This window comes from Chinchilla lanigera, unplaced genomic scaffold (genome assembly GCF_000276665.1).
Source record: "Chinchilla lanigera isolate Chin_1 unplaced genomic scaffold, ChiLan1.0 scaffold00033, whole genome shotgun sequence".
NCBI lineage: Eukaryota > Metazoa > Chordata > Mammalia > Rodentia > Chinchillidae > Chinchilla > Chinchilla lanigera.
This window is the reverse complement of record NW_004955434.1, coordinates 3,804,880-3,828,958: the sequence shown is the minus strand read 5'-3', so window position 1 is coordinate 3,828,958 and position 24,079 is coordinate 3,804,880. Positions and strand designations below refer to the sequence as shown.

The 24,079-nt window shown below is 42.4% G+C and overlaps 1 protein-coding gene across 2 annotated transcripts in view; it reads left to right on the top strand.

Annotated features, from left to right (window-relative positions):
• The window catches only part of Tjp2 (tight junction protein 2), a gene marked incomplete at its 5' end in the record, with an annotated part of 141,873 nt that overhangs the window by 94,282 nt on the left and 23,512 nt on the right, over nt 1–24,079 (top strand). For both annotated transcript variants that reach the window (XM_013516340.1, XM_005388570.2), the window contains 10 exon segments: nt 876–929; nt 3,186–3,310; nt 4,182–4,284; nt 7,374–7,917; nt 12,164–12,267; nt 13,033–13,186; nt 14,724–14,832; nt 14,940–15,076; nt 15,863–15,929; nt 17,208–17,358. In XM_013516340.1, coding sequence (XP_013371794.1) covers nt 876–929; nt 3,186–3,310; nt 4,182–4,284; nt 7,374–7,917; nt 12,164–12,267; nt 13,033–13,186; nt 14,724–14,832; nt 14,940–15,076; nt 15,863–15,929; nt 17,208–17,358 — 1,548 coding nt within the window.

Below are 24,079 nucleotides of genomic sequence, written 5' to 3'. Positions count from 1 at the left end.
GAGATTATATTCCTTTCCTAAATTTTTCCTTTGAAAATTATTTTATCGCTAGTCTGTGTTAATAATCTGACCTGGTTTCTGTTTTTATAAATACCTTTTCTGCCACCTAATTGATAGATTTTGTAAAGATTTTATTCTACTGTCTTTAGCTTCCATTACTACTTCTGAGAAGTCAGCTGTCATTGTTCTTTTGTAATCTTTTTTTGGTCTAGTTCCTCTCAAGAGCCATTCACCCTTTCTGCAGTGAGATGCCCTGCATTTAAGTGCCTGTGGTTTTCTTTTCTTTTTTTTTACTTTACCATGCTTGTGATCTGTTGGGTTCCCTGGACCTAAAAATCTTCAGTTCTGGAAGAGCCATTAGTTTGCCGTTTGAGATTTTTTTCCCCCACTTTGATCTTTTTGAGACAGGGTCTCTCTCTGCAGTTCAGGCTGGCCTTGAGCTCACTGTGTAGCCCAGGCTGGTCTTGAACTTGCATTGATCCTTCTGCCTCAGCCTCCTGAGTGCTGGGATTATAGGCATGCGCCACTACTCTCGGCTGTTTGAGATTTTTTTAAAAAGGGATTTATTATTGCAGTGTGGGTGGTGATAATAAAAGGCTCTTAGCACTTAACATTTTGTCCTTTTTTAGGGCCAGTCTCTCCCTGTGTATTCCACTAGGTTTTTTTTTTTTTTTAATTATTATTAAAATGACCATTTCATGGAAGGAGAATAGGTTGGAAAATAGGTAACAACATTCTGAGCACATATTGACCCTTTTTGGTGTATAGAAAGTGTGAGGAAGACTATATATATATTGAGGCATTTTGAATTATAATTTTATTTTTAGCACTGAGACATTTATGGTTTTAATCAAGTTGGTTTTGTTTTAAAACAGGCAGCAGGCATGGAGGAACTGAAATGGGAACAGTACACTGTGACCCTACAGAAGGTGAGTTCTGCATGTGTCATATGTTGTACAGTTGTGTTCTGCGTTTTATAGTTCATGGTTCTTCTTTTGGCCCACATGCAGTTTTGGTTTTTTCCTCATTGGGGTGGCTGACGCATTGTTGGTACTAGCTGGCAGTAATTGCCTGCTGACAAGGACTGGGCTGCTGTCCTGGTTTTTGGCTGAGGTCTGTATAAGATAGACCGTTCTAGAGATTACTTAGTATATTCACCTATCTCCAGACAGAACAGGTTGTGAAAGAAAGCAAGAAAAGGAGGGGAAGGCCATACTACTTAAGGACATTCAGGTAACTTTTACAACTTGTGTAATTTAAATCAAAACGCACATACTTTATAACTCCCTCAAATTAGTTTTAAATGCAGAGTAAGTTCGAAAAGATTGGCTTTGGAATCAGGAAACATGTTGTCCCACCCTGGTTATATTAAGGAGCATGGGAAAGTAGAATACCACACATAAATATATTTTAACTTAATTTAAAAGTTGTTTCATGGGTATTACCTTTTTTGAGCCACTGAAGTATTACATGCAGCTTCCAACTCATGGAATCTGGCAGGTCATCAGTTCTTAATTTTTTAAAAAAGGAATTAAGATGTGTTGTGTACATGTACCAACTCCACACAATGAATGTAATCATTATGTATTGCAGACATGTACTAATAAAGAAAAAGTAGAACTTAGCCCCATTCCTTTTTATTCTGACAGCAGAGTTCAAAGTAACCACAATAGGGGCTGGGGATTTAGCTCAGCAGCAAAAGCGCCTGCCTGGCAAGCGCAAGGTCGTGAGTTCGGTTCCCGGTACCGGAGAAAAACCAAAACCAAAGTAACCACAATAGGTGTTAGCTCCATTCTAAGAAAGCATAGCAACTGACAGTTTAAGTCATTTATCTAGTTTAGAACTTCACCCAGGGCCTTTCTCCCCTCCCCATCTCTTTCTCTTTGTCTCTCTCTGCCCGCCCTCCTCCCCCACGTGGGACCCAGAGCCTCACACATGCTAGACAGGGGAGTCCAACAATGATGTCTTCCCGCCCTGAGCCACTCCAGGCTCTGTCACTTTCTGGAGGGATTGTAAATTCCTCCAAAAAGGAAGTTTCCCTTTCAGTCTTAAAACCATGAATGAGCTTTGATCCCTATCATTAATGTAAAGATAATTTTCAAATTAAATGTTTGTTTAATTAATCCAGGTAGGAAAAAATGTCACTGGGTCAGTGCCCAGGGCCCGGATGCTTAAACTTCTGGGTCAGTAACCCCAAACTGTTTAGTTGAGGAGTTATGCCTGTTTAGGCTGTGGTTTTCAACTCTAGTCCTCTCTCTGACTCCTCTCAGAATCCTTTCCACCAGTGTGTCATGTGTCCTTTGAACTGTGGGCTCCAAACTGGAAAGAGTGAGGGACTCCTTGCGCTTGTAATAGAGGATAGAACTGACTGTTTAAAACCAGATGCTTGGTACTGCCAAATTTAGAGCCAGTGTGTTTTGAGTTTGAAATATTTGTGATCAGTCAGCATAGCAGGCCCCACACAGGAACTTTTCTTTGGGACTAAAGATTTTCTTTTCATTCCTAGTAGATTTTTATATTATCAGCCTTGACCGAGGATGAAACTGGGTTTACTTTTGTAAATGCTGAAATTAAGTAGAATAGTGTATTATTTGGGTCACTAGCACTCCTAGATTTAATATACCTTGATTTCTCATTTCTGTGCATGTGGAAAAGGGCTTAGTGTTTTGTTCTCATAAAATCTCAACACTACTGTAATTTTGTGTTTAAAATCCAGGTACTTTTTAACCCTGTATTAAAAATGAAACCACCAGTTCATTGAACTTGGAATTAAAATGAGTTCTTTCAGACTCCGTTTTAACTGAAGTTGTTCCGCTCAGAACAGCTTGACCCAAGCAGGTCCAGTTGGTGCTTCGCACAGCACATCCCTGTTGAGACAGAAGACATTGTTTCCTTCCCCTGCGCCTGCCAGCTTTTCCTGATAACTCCAGTAGTCTCCACTGTCCATCTTTTCCAGCTTCCACGAGGCTGTTCCTTTTAGATAAGGAATTTCCTTTTATAAACCTGTCAGCTTCTTACAGTGACACTGTATTCTGGTTTTCATTTACTTCTATAAGCCCATCTGTTCCTGAGCTGTCTCTGGTGATTAATTTGACTTTTATTTTATTGAGTGCTTGTAGTAAATCCTGAAAGCCACTTACAGAAGGATTTTTTGTGTGTGTGTTTCTCCTAACTTCAATGAACAGGATTCCAAAAGAGGATTTGGAATTGCAGTGTCTGGAGGCAGAGACAACCCCCATTTTGAAAATGGAGAGACCTCCATCGTCATTTCTGATGTGCTTCCAGGTGGACCTGCCGATGGTCTGCTTAAGTGAGTGTCCTTTGTCCCCTCCCCAAGCCCATACCAGCCGTGCCAGTGGGCGCTGGACAGGGTGCTTGGGTTGATGTGTACTTTTTTAAATTTTAAAAAAATTAACATGAAGTTTTTAAATCGTAAGTAATATATCATCTTTTAATAATGGTTTTAATAATCTCCAAACCATGATGAACATCCAGCTTTGGAAGGCTGTTTTCCCCATAGAAGATAGTTACAAACATATCTTCTGGGTTTCAGAATCACTTCTAAATATGGAATTTTAAACCTCCCCCCCTAAACTCTTAGTGTTGAAGGGTTTAATGAGGATGACTGGTCAGGGTACTCAGGGGTAGAGAGTTGCTGAGCATGCATGAGGCCCTGCGTTCAATCCCCAGCACTGGTAGGAAAAAATTTTTTTTAATAAGGAAACTTTGAGTTAGTAGTTTTTCATATAGAGCAGTATAAATTTTTAAAATAATTTTTTAGGATGAGCTGAAGCCATAGGATTCTATGATCTTAAAATTGTCTTTGAGGACCTGGGGTAAGCTCTTGACCTCCTTCCCTCAAAACAGGTGCAAATGTATATACCCTGTTTGGGAGAGTGTTTGTAGACCAAAGCCCACCATGCACCATGGCTAGCAGAGCACTGACAAAGGAACTCCTTTCGGTGCCAGGCCTCCCCACAGCTGGGTACACCCTTGGGTGACTGTGGTCTGAGGAGGGCAGATCTCTTTCTACCCGGATGGTTCCCAGTAAACACTCAAAACTGAGCTGTGTGGTTTCTATTGTGTTTGCTCAGAGCAAGCTGACAGAAAGAACTTAGGTGGGTTTGCTGCTTTTATTCTGTGTAAGTTTTTCACGACCTGTTTTTAATTCCTGTTTATAGAGAAAATGACAGGGTGGTCATGGTTAACGGCACCTCCATGGAGGGTGTGCTCCATTCGTTTGCAGTTCAGCAGCTAAGGAAAAGCGGGAAGGTCGCCGCCATCGTAAGTATTGGCTTCACATTCAGCTTTGCCTGCGTAGCATTTTGTTCTTGTATCCAGAAGAAAATTGCCACTTGCTTCTGAACATTTGCTGGAATTACATAACTGATGGGCCCTTTAGCTGTAGTACTTGGATCTTCAGAACTTTTGGAGGGCAACGTAATGGACTATTGGAGATGTGTTGTTATCTTCCTGGCCTTTCTGGGCCTTTTCCTTAGGCCCAAGATTCCCTTCTCTGAGCTGGGTTGCAGACAGCCGTGTTGCAGCCATGTTGCGGTGCAGTTCTGCTTTCTTCATCATCATCTCCTAAGAATAAGCATTCTACCCACTATACTGCTGTTATCATGTCTAAGAATATTAATTACTGCAATATCACCTAATACCCAATCCATACCTTAAGATTTCTTTTTCCCCCTTAGTACTAAGCTACATTTCCAGCCCTGTTTATTTATTTACTTATTTTTGAGAGGGGCTTGCTAAGTTGCTCAAGCAGATCTTCCACTTGCTATCTTCTTGCCTCGGCCTCGCAGAATGCTGGAATTACAGTATGTCAAGATGTGTCTGATAGACATTTTTTTTCCTTCTTTAAGGATCCAAGTTCCCACTTGTTGCTTTATTTCTTTATTCCCCATTAATCTGGAATACCCTGCCCTAGCTCCTACGCTGCACCTTTAACTTTTACAAGGGTCTAGGCCAGTGATGACGAACCATCAGAGCTTCCCCCCCCCCCCCCCCGTACAGGAAATCGAACTCATGACCTCGTGCTTGCCAGGCCGGTGCTGTGCCACTGAGCAGTATCTCCGGCCAGTCAGAGCTTTGAATGATATAGTCCGTTGCAGCATGCGTGCCCAAGGTCTGCCACCATTGGTCTAGCCAATTAAATATAGAATGTGCCACATTCTAATTTTCATTTGATTTTTATAACTTGGTGGCATAAGGCCTCTGAGACTTTTTTACACTTGAGTAGAAGCAGATTTTGAAGATAGTATTACTTTTTTTTTTTTTTTCTGTTAAAAATGTAAGTTTGTGATACAGAAGAGTGGTGTTTGTTTGGGGAAATTGGTACATGTATATAATGTCTCAATCATTTTCAGTCTCTTTACCCCTTCTCTCTTTCCTTCCTTCTCCCCCTCAATATCTTCCCCCAAAAGTCCGCCTTCTTGTTTCCTGCCACTCTTCGTAATTTTACTCATTTATATTTCAGGTCTCTTGTATGAGAAGCACCATGTGCTATTTAATGTTCTGTGTCTGACTTATTTTACTTAGCATTATAGAATCAAGTTCCATCCATTTTCCTACAACTGACATGATTTTATTCTTTATGGCTGAGTAATATTTATCCATTTGTCTGTTGTTAAGCATCTAGATTGTTTTCAGGGCTTAGCTATTCTGCGTTGAGCTACTGTGAACATGGGTAATGCATATATCACTATAGTTATGATGTCTTTAAGTCTTTTAGGAATACATCCGGGAGATACATAGCTGGGTCATACAGAATTTCTATTTTCAGTGTTTGGAGGAACCTCCATATTGATTTCCATGGTGGTTGCCTGAGTTTTCATTCCCACCAACAGTGTAGAAGACTTTCTTTTTCTCTACACCCTTGTCAGCATGTGTTGCTTTTTGTGTTTTTGATGATAGCCTATTTAACAGGGATAAAATGGAATCTCAAAGTTGTTTTCATTTCATTTCTTACGTACTTATTAGTCATTTGTACTTCCTTTAGGAAGTGTCTATTAAGTGTATTTGCCCATTTTTTTGATGAGGTCATTGGTTTTGGGAGGATTAATTTTATATTCTAGATAATAGTCCTTTATTAGAAGAGTAGCACAAATTTTTTCCCGTTCTGCGGGTTGATCTTTTCATTCTGCCGATTGATTTTTTGCTGTGCAGAGCTTTTTAATTTGGCATTATCACACTTGTTGATTCTTGATATTGGGGTGACACTGGGTGTCCTTACATCTGCCTGTGGCTTCTTGTGTTTTCCCTAGGTTATTTTCCATCAATTTCAAAATTCCTATTTTTATGTCCAAGTCTTTGATCTATTTTAATTCGGTTTTCTTACAGGGTGAGTGAGATGGCTCTCCTTTCAATCTCCTGCGCATATGGATAAGCAGTTTTTCCAGCACCACTTGTTAACGAGGTTATCTTTTCTCCAGTGTATGATTTAGGTGTCTTTGTAAGAAATTGGACAGCTGTCAGTGTATGGGGTTCTTTCTGTGTCTCCTTTTCCATTTCATTGGTCTGTGTGTCTGTTTTTGTGCTAGTGCTTTTTGTTGTTGTTCATATAGCTTTGTAAGTATTACTTGAAGTCCAGTATTGTGGTTCTCCCACTTTGGTCTTTTGGCTTAGGATTGCTTTGGCTCTTCTGCTTCCATATGTATTTTAGAATTGTTTTTTCTAGTTCTGTGGTATTTTAGTAGGTATTGCAATAAATCTGCAGCTTGCTTTTGGTAATATGGCCGTTTCAACAGTATTTTGTTACCTAAGAACTAGGGCTGGCTTTCCATTTTCTAATGTCCTCTTCTTCAGAGTTCTGCCGTTTTCACTGTAGAGGTCTTTCACCTCCTTGGTTAGGTTGATTCCTAGGTATTTAATTTTTTTGAGGCCATTGTGAATGGAACTATATCATGGGTTCATTATTGTGGTACAGAAGTGCTGTTGCTTTTTGTGTATTGGTTTTGTGAGGTTCCTTTTTTTTTTGGTTTTTCTCCAGTACCAGGAACCAAACTCACGACCTTGCGCTTGCCAGGCAGGCGCTTTGCCGCTGAGCTAAATCCCCAGCCCTGTGTATTGGTTTTGTATCATGGGTACTAGTATACTTAGATCACAACATTGGACTCAGGTTCATAGTCATTGTCTTCTTATTTTAACCTTGTGAGTTTCTTATTGGACCTGTTTCCAGATGAGGAAGCCAAAGCTTAGTGAGTCAGCAGGAATATTGTTTAAGGGATGCAGGGTGTTTGTTTGTTTTTCTGGTGCTGTGGATGGAGAGGCTCACAGTTTAAATGAAACTAGAGCTAGTGCCTTGCCCCCTCTTCATTACTTATTGTAATTGTCCTCTTCCATACTGTGTGTGTGTTTGACAACAGGTAGTCAAGCGCCCACGGATAGTCCAGGTGGCCCCACTCCAGGGCAGCCCTGCCCTCAGTCACGATGACCGGGCTTTTGATGTGATGGACGAGTTCGATAGCAGAAGTTTCCGCAGCGGGTACAGTGAGAGGAGCCGGCACAGCAGCCGTGAAGAGTTTAACCGCAGCTGGGAGGGCAGCCTGGACAGGAGCCGTGGCCACCACCGACACCAAGATCAGGACCGCAGCCGCGGCCAGAGCCTAGAGCGAGGCCTGGACCGTGATGATCGCCGTGCCCGGGACCGCAGCCGCGGCCGGAGCATCGACCGGGACTACGAGCGGGATTATGAGCGGAACTATGAACACGCCTACCACCAGGCCTATGGGCAGGACAGCCCGTCTGGGGAGAATCGCCGCCGGGTCCAGCCGGAGCCCCGCTATGAGCACCCCAGGAGCAGGAGCCAGGAGCACTTCCACTCGCATAGCCCCAGCCCTGAGCCCCGGGGCCAACCTGCACCCGACAGGCACATCGGGGTCCTCCTGACGAAGAGCAAAGCCAGTGAAGGTGGGCAGGCATGATGCAGGCAAACAAGCAGTGTTCTGGTAGTAATGGCTTGCATGCAGCACCTGCCTGGCTGCCAGGCCTTCCTACACCTTTGGCTTATTTCCTCCCCACGCTCACATCAGGAAGGAACTGCTTCTCTATCTTTATTTTGTAGACAGGGAAACAGGCACAGAGGGGACCCTTGACCTGTACAAAGTTGTTTCAATGGCAGAGCCACTGTCGAACTTTGGCTGAGTTTGTGTGTGTGTGTGTGTGTGTGTGTGTGTGTGTGTGTGAGAGAGAGAGAGAGAGAGAGAGAGAGAGAGTGTGTGAGACCTGACTGCTGTGAAAGTGTAGATTTCGCAGGCCCCAGCCCATATCTGCTGAATCAGAAACTGGGATGGGCCCTGGAGTGTGTGTTAACAGGCTTTCCTGGTGAGCCTGATGCCTCTCAAATAGGGGGAATCAAGACAGAAGGCTGAACGGCAGCTCAGCTTGATTGTATGCTGTGCCCCAGCGCTGTGCTGAATAAGTACTCTTACTTAGTCTTCACAAGAACCTTGTGCCACAGGCCAGGACAGGTAGGTTTGGGTGTATCTGTAGCCCACATGTGATCAGATCTAGGACTCACCTGTAGTTCACAAGTGAGGACTGTGAGATTCAGACTGTTGAGGTGACTTGCCCATGTTTTGAAGCCAGTAAGTAGATGGTGGAAATAGAGCTCAAACTCTATCTCCTGGGAATAGCTGATACTGTAGGAAGCAAGTAGATAGATAGGTGAACAGGGCTTTTGAGCCTAGGATCAGATTATTCCTAGCATCAGTTCTTCTGACTTTTGGAATTCCTTGTAACATAACTTTTATCTCTTTTTGTCCTGTTACTCCACCAAGAGAAAAAGAATGGGAAAACCCCCAAGAATGTTGAACAGAAAGAATCCTTCTGTTTTAGTTTTGGAATTTGCATTTTAAATGTCTTTTTTTTTGTTTGTTTGTTTTTTGTTTTTTTTTTTTTTTTTTTGGTTTTTCTCTTGTACCGGGAACCGAACTCACGACCTTGCGCTTGCCAGGCAGGCGCTTTTGCCGCTGAGCTAAATCCCCAGCCCCTTTAAATGTCCTATCAGATGAGAGGATTTGTTTTCCTTAGTTTCTCTGGCAGAGTTGATTATATAACTAGATGCCCATTGAAATAACGAAAGAATAATGCAAGGAAGAGAGTAATGGGATACTGGAGTCCAGGCCAAGAAAATAAAGTGAAAGTTGAGACTGCATCATCTCAGCTCCTCTCATGAATCTCAGGAGGTGGAAGGATTTCACAGAACCTGTGTAACTGTTTGTGAGCAGATTAGATTCCATTAACTCCCAAGAATGGGAGAGTAAAAGCCGTCTTGTATCTCTGAGGATGAGAATTTGGCAAGAGAATTTGGCAGACTTCTCTGTTAGAGAAGTATGATTGCATTCTATAGGACGTGCACCCCAGAATCTTGAGTTACTGAAGGCACTCCTTCTTACATTATTCCCTTTTCCCCTTCCTGTATTCCCTCCTTGGTCTTTCACTTCTTCCTCCTGACATGGAGAGAACCCCATCTTTTAGACGGCCATGGAGGTACCTGCATGTCTAAAACTTGAACAAATGTTTCATGACACATTACTTACACTGTGTGGTATTCCCTGTGATGTTGCATTACATCAAACTTTGAAAGCGGTGGTTGGAACTCACTAAGTTGATTTCAGACCTACTAATATATTGCGACTCACAATTTGTAGACTTTGTCCTAAGAAACTGGTCAAGTCTTGATTGGTCTTAGTAAATCAAGAAAGGGCATTATGCTTCTTTGCTCATGGTGTTTTTCTCTTTCTTGGCCATTTTGTTGCTCGAACTTAGGAATCGTTAAACAACCCCATCACCACCACCACCACCACCCCACTCCCCATTTAAAACCCAGGACCCTATGCATGTTGGGCAAGTACTCTACCATTGAGCTGCATCCCTAGCGCTTTACCTTTTAAAAATGTTGCTGCTTTTGCTGATATTACACAATAAGTTAGCTATGGCTGGTTGGGTTTGCTTAAGAATGAATCTTTGAAGAAATCCAAAGAAATTAGGCAAGACCTACATTTTATTAAGAAAATGTTCACCTCAGAAGCTGAGGCACGAGAATGACAAATTTGAGCCCAGCCTGTACAACTTAGCAAAACTATGTCTCAAAAAAAAAAAAAAGAATTTGTTTTAAAGGGCTAGGGATGTACTTCAGTGTGAAGGACCTGGGTTGATCCTGAATACCACACACACAAAGATGAAAGAAAAAAAGGAAGGAAGAAAGGAAGGAAATGCATTTATATAGCCATTATTGCATTTCATGGCCACCAAGTCACCTTGCTTGTGAATGTCTTAGAAGCTGACTTTTTTCTTCATTTAAGTAATGCCTGCTACAGGCACAGTGGTGCCCTCTTACAATCCTAGCTACTGAGGCTGACAGATTATAAGTGAAAGGCCAGCCTAGGCAACTTAATGAGACATCATCTCAGAATTAAAAACAAAGTCAGAGGATGTAGTTTAGTGGTAGAGCACCTTAGGTTTACCCTCAGTATAGTAAGGTCCCGATTTAGGAATATTCAAATTGCAAACTTTCACAAATACAAAGGGACCTCCTGTTAGGAACATTCCTAGATGTGAACCAATCGTGGAAGACACTCGTGTCTATTTTACCATTTTAAGGTAACTGTAAAAGTAAAATAGATTATTTACGGTATGTGTGTGTGTGTGTGTGTCTGTGTGTGCATTTTATGCTTTACATTGTGTATTTGTGTCAAAAGTGTATAAAATTCTGTCACAATCGTTCTTCTGGAATGGAACTGTTTCATAAATTGGGGACTTAATGGACTGCAAAAAAGAGCTGTGCACATACACACCAATAACTCTGCAAACTTACTGTAAGTACGGTTTTTAAGAAGGTAGAGGGAATATTGATTTATGAGAAGTTGATGCGTCCGCCTTGTCCCAGCCTGCGGATTTGGGCTGGAGGCTGGCTGACACTGGAGGGTCGTCATGGTGCGAGCAGATGCGCCCTTACCCTCTGCGCATGACTTCAGTCTTCTCAGTGGGGTGGGTAATGCACCTGAACACTTAAATCAGCGTCATCAGGTTTGGTGCTAGCAGGTTTTCCGTAAGCCATTAAAACTTGTTTGAAAATGTACTTTGTAACTTTCCTGGATTGTAGAAAGTGACTTTGTTCTGTAGTTACAAGACTCTTTCAGAGAATAATTTTATAAATTAGAACGTGCCTGTTTTCAAATATGCTAGATTGTCATGGCTTCTAAAAGTGACCAAAATTCTCCTCTATGTCCATTATTTTTTACAGTCTTAATTAGTAAAATCAGAATAGTTTGAGTATCATTTAAAAATATGCAGCCCTAGTAAATAACTTTTTTTTAATGTCAAGTCGAAGTCCAAACTTTCCTCCATCAGCTCTGCTGGTTTTCGTTCAGTGCTTTAGCAGTGGCTTTGCCTGCCTGCCTTAGTCCCCTTTCACATGCTGAATGTCTTCCAATAACAAAACCCAAAGCCTGAATTTTTGGAGATGAAGGTGTGTCCTGGGCACAGTGTTCTGTGGGCAGCTCACTGTCAGCAAGGTCCAGTTAAGATGTACCAAGGGTTTTTTCCTCCCAACATTTTATTTAAAAAGTGTTAATTTTCTAGCAAACACCCACGTAACCTTCACCCAGTTTTACCAGTTGTGAACACTTGGCTACATTTGCTGTCTTTCTCCCTCATTTTCTTTTCTCTCTGCCCTCTGCCTCTCTAACCTCTGCCCTTTTCTCACAATGCTTATATGGGGAAACGCTTGAAAGCAAATTCTAGGCGGTGTCACCTGTTACCCATACATATTTTAGCAGGTGAAATCTCTGAAGAATCACATTCTCTAGCATCACCTTAATGACATTATCATGCTTAAGGAAACAAACGTAACAGCCTTTAGTGTAGTATGATTCCTTTTGAAATTGTTCAAGTAATGTGTCCTACCCTCATCATCATTTGGATCAACAATATGATAATGGTTCACAAATTGCTTTTGGTTTTTTGTCTGTTTTAATCTAGAACACTCCTTTTGCCCCTCCTCCCCTTTAGTTGAAGAGTCCAGGCCATTGTCTTACAGAATGTCTCATAAACAAAATTAAGTTTTCATAAATATTGTTAATTGTTCCTAAAAGCCAGACTATTTTCTGAACAAATTAATGACGTACATGTGTTTTATGTGCTTATCTCCTAGAGTATGGTCTCCGGCTAGGCAGTCAGATCTTCATCAAGGAAATGACCAAAACAGGTCTGGCATCGAAAGATGGCAACCTTCATGAAGGGGATCTGATCCTCAAGGTGGGCAGATGAGGACAGGGAACAGCTGGGCACCTCCACGCATTTCCTTAGCTGCATTTCTGCATTTAAGTGCCAGTACTGACTGACTTGGTTGCACTGGGAGTTAATAGGAGGAGCAGCATAGTGGGATGATTTTTATCAGGAAATCCAGATCCAGTGGCAGGGTGTTTGCCTAGCATGCATGGGGCCCTGGGTTCAGTCCCAGGCACTACAGATCAAGCAAACACACCAGACTTAGAGATTTGTAGTAGTTTATTCACACCTCAAGGTGTACTTTCCTTCTCCATCTTTGTTAAAAGTTCAGGTTTCTGCTCCCTAAACTGCCGATGCTGAGCCTTTTAGAGCTTTCAATGACACAAGCAGCCCACTGTGGCATGTGTGCCACAGGTTGGCCACAACTGCCCTAAACCAAGGAAAGAGGGAGAGCTGTTGGTATATGAATACCGAATATTTACTAGTTTTGTAAACCTCTTCAGTAAGGAAACATGTTGCAGTAGTAAACCAAACCATCATCTTGGTGGGGAGGTAGAAACAACTAGCAGAGTAACTGAAGTACACTGTGGGTCTTTCATGCTTGTATGTGGGATCCAAGCATGCACAGTTATATTCGGTTTAAAGGATCGTTCATATTTATTCAGTCAGTCATCCTGAAGTCCTTATCTGTTTAAGGATCTGAGCAGAGGCTTTACATATTTTAGAAGGGAAAATAAAATTTTTCTCCTTAGTTATAAAGAGTATATATAATACTACCATTCGTACACACAGATCAATGGGACTGTCACTGAGAACATGTCATTAATTGATGCTGGGAAGTTGATAGAGAAGTCTAGAGGAAAACTCCAGCTTGTCGTGTTCAGAGACAGCAAGCAGACACTCATCAATATCCCATCACTGAATGACAGCGACTCAGAATTAGAAGGTAAGGAAAGTCTTGGCCAGAAGAAAGGAGAGCCACTACTACTACATTCTCATCTCTGTTTAGCATAACCATCCAAGCTAGAGGTTGAATTTCCAAGAGCAGCCTCCCTTTTCAACTTTTATTTCCAAAGATAAATGTTCAGTTGTTATCTGCTTAATAAATTATCTACTGAAGTTAGGTTTCCTCCAATATGAAATTCTGATACTGTACACTCCTAGAAGACTCAGTTAGGCCCTGAAAGCAAAACTTTTAGTAAATAGTATATGCAGGCTGGGTACAGTGTCACACACTAATGTTGTGATATTCATTGGCTAGTAGTCTGGGTTACCTCTTCTCTTTGAAAGCTGTGTTCATTATTGTATGAATTGTAGGATAACATCTTAACCTTGTAAAAATTATCAGTAACAGTAAATAGACATGATATATTGTATTTAATCATTTACTACTGCTTTTGTATGGGAAATTTGAGAAAATACTAAGTTCTCAAGCTTTCAAACAAGCCTTTGTTGATCATGTTTTAAAGAATTTCCTTATAAAATCTTAACTTAGTTTGCAGTGTCCTGAAAGTCTGATCAGTTGGTCAGTGTGGTGAGCGCAGAGCAGGAAACGCAAGGCCGGTGAGAAGGGATTACAGTGTACCAGGAACTTACAGTTTCTGTCCTTGATCCTCAGCCCCCAGCAGGGTCAGTGTTGTCTGGGAGCTTGAGACAATTGCAGGATCTTGGGCCCCAGCCAGGAACAGCTGTGGCCCAGTAAGATCCCTGGGGGATTTGAATGCACAGCACGGTTTGAGAAGCACTGGTCTATTTTGGTGAGGATGAGCGCATACACACACGATTTAATACAGTTGCTCCTCCATATCCTGGAGTTTTGCATGCTTGGATTTAGCCAACTACAGATTGAAACTATTTGAGGAAAAAAAAATTCCAGAGTGTTGCAAAAAACACAACTTGAATTTACTGAATAGCCGTGAGTGATGTGTAGGCATACCCTGCCATAGCCTCCTCCAGCTCATAGATCTGCCTCTCTAGTACTTATTTAAGACTTTCTGTTTTCTTTGTTACTCGCTGAACTACATTGTAGAATAACTATTTATGTAGTGTTCATATCCTGATAGGTGTTATAAGTAACCTCGCTAGGGTTCAGCAGTGTGTATACAGGAAAATGTCGTTACAGAGACTAAGTGCAAGTGCTGTGCCATTTCACAGAAGAATATGGGCAAACTTTGGTTGGAGGAGTGGTCTTAGAACCACTCTGCAGATAGTGACGAAAGACTGAAATGGAATTTCAACCTTTTAGTAGCAGCTTTCACAGAAAGTGGGATGAGAGAAATACATGTTTCTGAATTTGACTTCCTCTGACTGCTTTCCCTTAAACTGATTGTGTTTTCTTGCTCTTTGTCAGGTAAAGACTGTTACACTAATAGCACGTTTTTGTCTGCCTGTCTTCTGTTCCCATGTCTCTGACCCAGAAAGCAGTATAATTTCTGGTGTATGTCTTAAATTTTACTAAAAGTGTCTCTTAATTTTGAAACTAGATATCTCAGAAATGGAGTCAGTCCGATCATTTTCTCCAGAGGAAAGACGCCAGCAGTATTCTGATTATGATTACCATTCCTCCAGTGAGAAGCTGAAGGAGAGACCAAGGTAAGGTGATGTGTGTTTTCTCTGGCACACGTCACTGTGCGTGTACACACATGCGTATCTGTGAACTCCTTGCCTCCTGAGACATTAACATGATACGTGCTTTTAAGCTCGAGGGAGGATGCACCGCCAGGCAGACTGTCTAGGATGGGTGCCACACCCACTCCGTTCAAGGCTTCAGGGGACAGTGCTGCTGCTTTCGTCACAGACACCAAAAAGGAACCCAGATCCCAAGAGGAAACCCCTGGTGAGGCTTTAAGACCACTCTTTCTGTTTTCGGTTGGTGCTGGAATGAAACCTAGGGTCTTGTGTAAGTGAAGCCCACTCTCTTTTCTCACTGGCTGCTGCCAGGCCGGCACCACACATTTCCAGCAGTTGAGTTCAGAAGTGTGTGCTTGATACTCCAGAGGGCAGCTGAAAGGAGAGAGAGAAATTACAGAAAATAATTCTTACATATGGAAGAGGCCCTCCTGTGCCTCTGTCCTTTAATGTTGAAAAATAGAAATACAACGACCCTTTCTGTATGCCATCAGGTTTTGTCACATTTTGTCATATTTAATAAGTTTTGGTCCTTTTTTCCCCATCCATGATCCCAAGCTCATCCTAACTCTGCTGTCACCACCCTGCAATCGTTTTAGACACATAAACATTTATCCATGGGCAAGTACAGCATCGTTATATGGTTTTCAGTTATAAAAAGTAGTATCTTCTTTACTTTGCATTTTGGAGGTCTGTTTTTCTTCTCACTCTGAGAAACAGTTGGGTCCTACTAATGCCTCCAAGTTAAGCTCGATCTTGAGATTTTTCTGTCGTGTGATGACATAGATGTAGAATAAGACATAGTCTTAATAGTGTTTGTAGATTCTGCTATCTTTGTATTTAGAAACAAATTCCCGCTGTTTCAGGTTGATAAGGATAGTGTTGTGTTTTTCATTGCAATGCTGGGGATCAAAGCTAGGACCTCAGGCCTACTAGGCAGGTGCTGTACCACTGAGCTGTACCCCTAGCTCATAATAAATGTTTCAATCCACAGCGCCTCTACCCAGAACAGCCCCAAGAACTTTTCTCCGTCCTAGTCCTGAAGATGAAGCAATATATGGGTATGTATTTCTGTCTCTTTTTTTCCTACCTTGTTCTGTACAGCTAATCTCTGTAACTGAAATCCAGCATACTGGGGTTTCCCCCTCCGGTGGCCATTTTTCATATTACTATCTTTAACCGACTCCTGTTGGTCATGTCCATAGGAAAGAGGAGAAGCAGAAGGTGGAAGTGGATGAGCTTTGTTAGGATAATGTGTGCTGTTCACCTAGCTAGCTGCTTCTCCAGAACGTTATTATGAGTATTTGCATTGGCCTGATACACAACTTAAAAGGAGGTAGAGCATTGCCAGACTCCAGTGCCTAAGCAGTGACTGCAGTGAATGTCATCCCAGCATGGAGAAAGGGAGGAGGAGTGCTGTGGAGCTCTGCGCTTGATCATGAGCCTAGTGTTAGAAGAAGCAGCAGCAGGATTAGGACCAGCCTCGTTGGGCCTGGCCTGTGTTCTGTGTGTGCGCGTGGCTCCCCCACCCCCTCTGCTAGAACCATTAAAAACATTTTCTTTTTTTTTTTTGCGAAACTTCAATTTGAAATAATTTCAGACTTACAAAAAGTTGCAAGAATAGTATAAAGAATTATCTTTTATTGGCTAGCTGTGGATGCTAACAGGCTTTCCTTTGAAAGAATCCTGAACTGGTCAGATCTGCCAGCTTAAAGAATAGGGTTAAAGCTAAGATTATTTGGTGTTACATCGTAAATAACCTGATGAAAATATGCTACATTTCTGCTTTTTCACCAGTAATGTGGGCCTGCTGACATTCATCTCACTGTCTCAAGAAGATAAAGTTATAGATGAAAAAAAATAAGCAAGTGCTTTGTCAAGTGTAACTCACTTGATAGATACATGAAGTTAAACCTCTCAGCTGCTAGTGTGGGTCCCTCTTTTAAAAAATATTTCTCACTGTATGTAGTGATGCATGCCTATAATTTCAGCCTCACAAGAAGCTCACGCAGGAAAAGCCAAAGTTTGAGGCCAGCCTGGACAACTTACTGAGATAGTGCCTCAAAATGAAATGCAAAGGCTTGGGGTAAAACTCAGTAGTAAAGTGTTTGCCTTGGTTCAGTCCCTGGCCCTACAAAAAATAAAGAGAGAGAAGAGGGGAAAGGGACATAAAAAGAATTAAGATACATTATGTACATGTATTTACTCCCATGATGAATGTAATCATTATGTACTGCAAACATGTACTAATAAAAATTTGAAAAAAGCCAAACGAAACAAAAACACAAAAAATTAAAAAGATCTCACATCTTTCCTTCTTGAAACCAAAACTGTTACAGCCCTGACACCAAGATGTTGAAGTTCAAGAAGGGAGACAGTGTGGGCCTGCGGTTGGCTGGTGGCAATGATGTTGGATTGTTTGTTGCTGGCATTCAAGAGGGTACTGCCGCGGAGCAGGCAGGCCTGCAGGAAGGAGACCAGATTCTGAAGGTAAGAGAGTCCAGTCATGTTAGTAGGAGTTACTTGAACAGAGTGTCTCTTTCCGGGTACTCTGCCACAAGGAAAACAGGCCAGCAGGAGCTTTGATGATGCCTCCCACTAAGGTCTCTGTGTTTCTGATGGTCCTGCCTTCAGTCATTAGTATCCAGAACTGATCCCTGTGTCAGGGAGGATTTAGTAACGTTTAAAACCCTTGCTAAGATTTTTACTGCAGTCAGACCTTGGTACTCAACTAAGGCACTTTGAAACTCCTTGAAAGTTGGTGGTAGAAGCATTTTGGCACAAAAATACTGTCCCAGTACTTGCTATTTGTTTGATGTTCTATATGCAAGCTAGAATTTGTCAGTGTTGATTGCCCAGTGATTTTCTAAGCTTCCCAGCCAAAATAGTTTGTTTGGGACTGGTTGGTTTTGGTACTGATTGCATTTCTGGAACCAGTTAGTAAGTATGGAGGTACCACTGTAGTTTTTTTTTGTTTTTTTTTTTTTTTTGGCTTTTCTCCGGTACCGGGAACCGAACTCACGACCTTGCACTTGCCAGGCAGGCGCTTTTGCCGCTGAGCTAAATCCCCAGCCCCTCACTGTAGTTTGATTAACCAAAAAAAGAAAGAAGAAAGAATATTGAGACTAACCCTATGAGAGACAAATTCCTGAAAGATCTTGTGAGGTTTTGGGTTTTCATTGTGTATAGCGTTCACCTGCCAAGTGTCACTCTTCAAGGCAGTACCTGTACTTGAGCAAATGTGATCATGATATCAGACTGTGTGATACGAATGCTGCCCCCACAATCCCGTGGGTTTTGTGCTCCTAGTTAGGTACCCCTTGTTCTCCCTGAGACTTGAGTGGGCACATTCAGTGGGATGAGTACCTGCCTCTCCAGAAGTCCAGGAAGATAGGAGAGGTAGCACTTCCAAGGCCTCAGGCAGAGTTCTTGGCATACAAAGAGAAGGTCATTGTGGAAGGTAGCACTCAGGGGCCGCCCATATAAAATTGTCTAGCAAGAGAAATTCCTGACTAATCAAATAGTGGTACATTCAAATTTAGTCTATGTTTGTATAATTTATTGGTATTAGAAAGTTTTAAGGTTGGTATTTTAACCTTTTATGAGCTACAAATGCATTTTTAAAATTGACTGCAGAATAAATTTTAAGAACACCAAGTACCTGATTACTGTAGAATATGAATGCTAGGAAACTGTTACTGGAATTGTGTTTGCTTCTGGTGTCTTTGTACCCTTGCTAATATTAGTTGAAAGGTTGTATATAGAGATCCTGTAAGCACTTCTGAGCTCAAAGGAGGAAGAGAAAATGTCACAGAATCCCAGACTGCAAAGTACAAAGGCAGATGGCCCCTTCCTTCTCAGCACTTGGCTTCATTCTGGTAGTTCGGATTTCATTTCTGGAGCAGATGAAGGGCAGACCTTGATCATGAGCTTTGCTAAAGCTTTCCAATGAAATTCTAGCTCCTCTTTGGCCCTGCTGGGGATCCTAGAATACTGTACCTGAGTAAACCTCATGGTAGCACGATACTAGGAAACAGGCTCCACCAAATGCTACTGATAAAAATCCCATCCGAATGCCAGCTCGTACCAGTTTACTCTTGGTAAATACGCCAGTAAAGGAAGAGCTGTTTCATATGTAGTGTAAAGCCATAGGCTATCAGCCAGAGATTTGCAGTTTTTGCTCTCGTAAGATACCAGGATAAAATATATTTTTCTTTAAGGGGATGTGAGCTCTTGAAATTTCCATGATAAAAAGTAGAGAATTCACCTAAATACCTGACAGACCTCTCTGTAAGTTGTTATTAAAGACAGGGAGAGTTGCTTCCGTGGTGAAAGGTCACAGTAGTCCGCACTTACACTTGAGAAAAGTGTGTAGATATCAGTGGCAACAAGGAAGAAGCTGTGGAGACTGGCTTCTTTTGCAGTAATCCTGTATGGCGGCCAGGCAGTAGATTATCCTCATTCACAAGTAGGAATAAATTTTCTGCTACCTATACAAGGTGCCCTCAGGTCTAAGAAGGGCTGGAAGAGACCCAGTTAGCCTACCAGGGCAGGGAAGCTGCTGCACACTTAGAAGCTGTGGCTGACGTAGAATCCCCTGCAGGCTTGGGGCAGCGGCCCTGCACCTTGAGACTACTAAATAGCTAACGAAAGAGGATCTTTATCGCAGAGAACTGTGCAGTGTAACCTTCAAGTGCAAAAGCACCGCCCTGGCCTTTTCCACCTGCATGTGTTTCAGCACTCCTCATGGCCAACCTGAATGTTGGAGGCGAGCTTTGCTCAGGCGCAGTGCTGTCTTCTGTTGTGGGTTTCTCGGTGTTGCTCCTCGTGCTTTGATGGTGACGGCCTCAGGCCTGGGACGGAAGCCGGAGTGTGGCAGTCACCGCAGAGCGTGTCTTCCAGCAACAGAAACAAACTTGTGTTCATGCTTTTGCCTGCTTGGCCTCACTGTGGTTTTGCTTATTGCTTATCTAGGACTTGGCATTTCTCTTTCAGAAACTTAAAGAGAAAAATATCTTGGGGCTGGGTTATGTCAACTACATGGATTTAAAACATGTAGCCACTGTGTGAGCTTTTATTTTGACCATTAAAGTTTTTGACCTGATTGAGGGTCAGTGTCACATGGCCATGGAGATGGACAGAGGACTTTGAGGTCCTCCCCGTGATCTTGTCATCCTTAAACAGACAAATAGAAGCGTCCGCAGCACACCTGTGTGGCCAGTACAGAAGTACAAATGTCCACACACTGCACAGCAAAGGAGCAGGCGCCACAGTCTGATGATCCCTCACTGGGACCAAGAGGTGGGAATGAGAGCACTGAAATGGTAAATACTGCTCCAGAGGGAAACAACTTCATTGCTTTAGCAAGTCACTTAATAGTCCTTTAAAAAGCACTAGGTTTAATCTATTGCCTTCTTCAATTTAATCATAAATTTTGGCCTTAATTAGCAGCCAATTAATAAGGTTTTTTTTTTTTTTTAGAAATAAAGCATTATTTTTATGTGTAATTAAAAAATTATTAGTGCACATTTGCCATCAATAATGATTACACTCATTGTAGGGAAGAGGTATGTGTGCATAACTCGTCTGAGTTCTTTTCTTCTTCACCTCTAGTCCTGTTTTTTTCTCTTTGAAAAATGTTTTGCCAGCATCAGACTTATTTTATTTTTAAAATCTTTAGCAAGTTAATTATAAACACAGAGTAAGAGCTAGACTTACAGACCATAAAACACATAAAACTATTACACTTTTAAATAAATTTGCCATGCTAGGTCACAATAGAAATTTTCCTCTCTCTCTCTCTTTTTTTTTTTTTTTTTCCCCTATGATTTGTCTTTTCTTTGGGTGTTTTGAGACAGGGTTTCAATATGTAGTTCAGACTAGCTTGAACTCTGTAGCTCAGGCTGTCCTCAGACTCATGGTGATCTTCCTGCCTCAGCCTCCTGAATACTGGGATTATAGGTGTGCACCACCATGTGCAGCAATTTGTTTTTTCTTTGTACTTCATTTATGTGTTGGGTTTCTCAAGAGAAAACATGTGATATTTAAGCTTCTGTGTCTCATTTACTTCACTTAACACTATGATCTGAAGGTGCATCCATTTTCCTACAAATGACTAAACTTTATCCTTTATGGCAGTAGTACTGCATTGTATATAAATATCCATGCATCTGTTGAAAGACATACAGGCTGCTTCTAAGATTTAGCTCCTATGAACTGTTATAAGCACAAGTATGTGTACATTACTGTAATATTGCAACAGCAAACAGAAACACTGAGATGACACCCAGGATTTGGAGGCAGATTTACTTATGTCAACAGCCACTGAGGGGGCTCACTCCCAGAATATCAGGCCCTGATCTCTGGTGGTCTAGGGCTTATGTGGGATAAGCAAGCAGGAAGTACACAAGCAGAATGGCTTGTCAACTGGGGATTGGTTTATACAGTGTGCATCAGTGACCAGCCGTTTCTAAGAGACAGAAGCATCTGGAACAGGAGCTATTACTGGGCAACTAACTGATGTATACTGGTTGTGGGGGGTGGGGCATTTTCTGCTACATTTACCCCCTCTTCTCATTTTCCTGGCAAATATTTGCTGGTCATATTACGTGTGATCTTCTGAAACAAGGCCCACCTAGAAGCAGTAGACAACTTAGGCCTGTCTGTTCTGTAACATTACTCTGGCAAGGTAGTGAGAGAGTTCATTTGATCTAGGAGAGTATCCAACACTGTGCCTTGGATGCTCATCAAGTCTTGGTCAAGTGTTTGATTGATTGTTCTATTTTCTTGGGGCAAACACCCATAGAGCTTAAGGCAAAAAACACAGCCAGCAGGGGGCAAGGAAGCAAGGACCAGGATAAGCAGAATCCAGGTCAGTTATCAAAAACCACAGTTAGCAGTGGGGCAGGGAAGTAAGGACTGGGGTAAGCAGCCTGAAAAGACACAAAAATCAAGGGGAATAGGTGTGGAGCAATCCTTTGAATGGTATCCTCAGGCTTCAGCTGTGTGTGGACTGGTCAGCGTGCATTGTCTCTTCACAGTGAGCCTCAGAGGAGTTAAATTTTTCAGTGGATCTAAGGCTGGATTTCTGAAACTTGTAGTGGTAGTTAATATATTCCTTGGTTGTGTGTGTGTGGAAATGTCTACCAATGTAGCTGGTATAGTTGGTTACAAACTTTTTTTTTTTTTTTTTACTTTTTTAGCACTTTGTGGCCTATATGATATATGTAGTTTTAATTTTTAATTTTTTTTGGTCTTTCTGAGACAGGATCTTGCCATGCAGTTCAGGCTGGCTTTGAGCTCACTTTGTAGGCCAGGCTGGTCTCAAACTCGAAATGATCCTCCTGAGTGCTAGGATTACAGGCGTGTGCCACCATACCCAGCTTGTAGCTTTTATTTAATGTAGTTTTCAAGTTACCTCTGCTACGAGTGTTGCTGCCAATCAACAAGGGTAGGCCATATCTAGGGATGATTTTTTACAGCAGGACCCTACAGACTTTTACTGTCTTCCCAGTATGGGTAGGAAATGGGAGGTTGGGGCTGGTGACACAGATGCTGAAGCCTGAGCTGGCTGCAGGGGTGTGGGTACCAGTGCAGCAGCTTGAGCTTGCAGAACAAATGGTGGGGGCAGGTCTGGCTCTGATCTTCCAGGAATTTAGTCACTGGATCTCTGGAGGGGGCTTAGGCCTCTGGACCAGATTTTTAGTCAATTGAATCTTTGGAGGAGGCTTAGGCTTCTGGACCAGATTATTTTGCATTGTTGGTGCAGGTTTCCAAACAGTGTCAGGAAGCAGTTTGCTGTGCAGATTGTCCCTGCAGGAGAGTTTTGGCTACAACAGTTTTGTCCAACGTGACCACAGCATATCTAGCCTGTCAGATTTTATTCCTAACAGAGCTAATTCCATCTGTAAATAGGGTGAACTCAGCATCTGTCAGGGGGTCCATTTTTTAGAACAGGTCATCCCAGAACAGCATGTGGCACCTGGACAGTTAGGTCTCAGTCTAAGGTGAGCTTGTCAGCTTTTCTTGATCAGAAGGACAGGGGCTGTTAGAGTGTGGAGGCAAAGGGGGGAGGCAGTTCTTAGAGGCCACTGGGTGATCCCAGGGACTGATGGTCTAAGTAAGCATATAGAAGTGAGCAACTCCCAAGAAATCTGGGGAGTTTTTTTCTTGTAACAAATTTCTGCCAGATATTGTAGCAAAGCTTTTGTGTCATTTCAGCAGGCAACTTGAGTCTCTTTAATCAGAAGTGCTTTTTCAAAGAGGAAACAAGTGTTTGAACCTCTGGGAGGTTGAGTCCACGTTAGTTGACTTTTGAGTCCAAAACTGGAGTCTTTCCATTTAAAGGCAGTGAGGGGTTGGCTGACAGGAGCCAAAGGCAGAAGAAGGCATTTTTTAGGTACAGGCAGGTGAACCAACCTGTTGTGGGTGGCAGAAGACTGAGGCATCATATACGGAGGGAAATTGTGGCAGCACTGGCAGCTCAGAGATCTTGAACTGGCTTTACAGGCAGGAGAGGTGTATTTCAGCATTGTGACAGTCTATAAACATTTTGCAGTTTTGAAAACTCTGCATGTGTGGTTGAATTTCTAGCCAAGTCTCTTGTGGGCTGTATGATACAGCTGGGGGTTGCCCCAGGATGGAGTTTCACAATCAGACCCAGGTGGTCGATGACCAAATCTCAGAGCCCAGGGGATAGTGATAAAATTGTGAAGCTTTAAGGAACAGAGAAACAGGCTGTCTCAGAGCAGCCAGATCTGTTGTCAGAGCCTCCCTGAAAGTAGCGGAAGAGTTCCCAAACCCTGTGGCAATTAACAGTTCAAAAAGGGTGCATGGAGTGGGAACCGTAGAGTGAGGTGATGGCTGCATTGCTGTCGGCACAGAGATCTTGCCCAGTGTGATTAACGGTCTATCAGGTTGATATGTGGCTGGATGCCTGTTTGTTTCCTGTGACATATGACAGCAACAGGGGTCATGGTGAGGGGGCACAGCTGGTGGCCAGGCCCCGAGGCAGGTCTTTAGTTTATAGCTCTGGGAGCAGAGTTTTCAGAATTTCACGATTGCTGTTGTCTGACACAGGCTGATGCAGGCATCATCTTCCTATCAGGGGACAGTCAGAGTTGAAAGTGCAAGATTAAATGAGAGGGGGCTGAGTGGCTTGGTGCAAAGGAAATGGTCGCTTCTAACTTGAAGAGGAGGTCTCTTCCCAGAG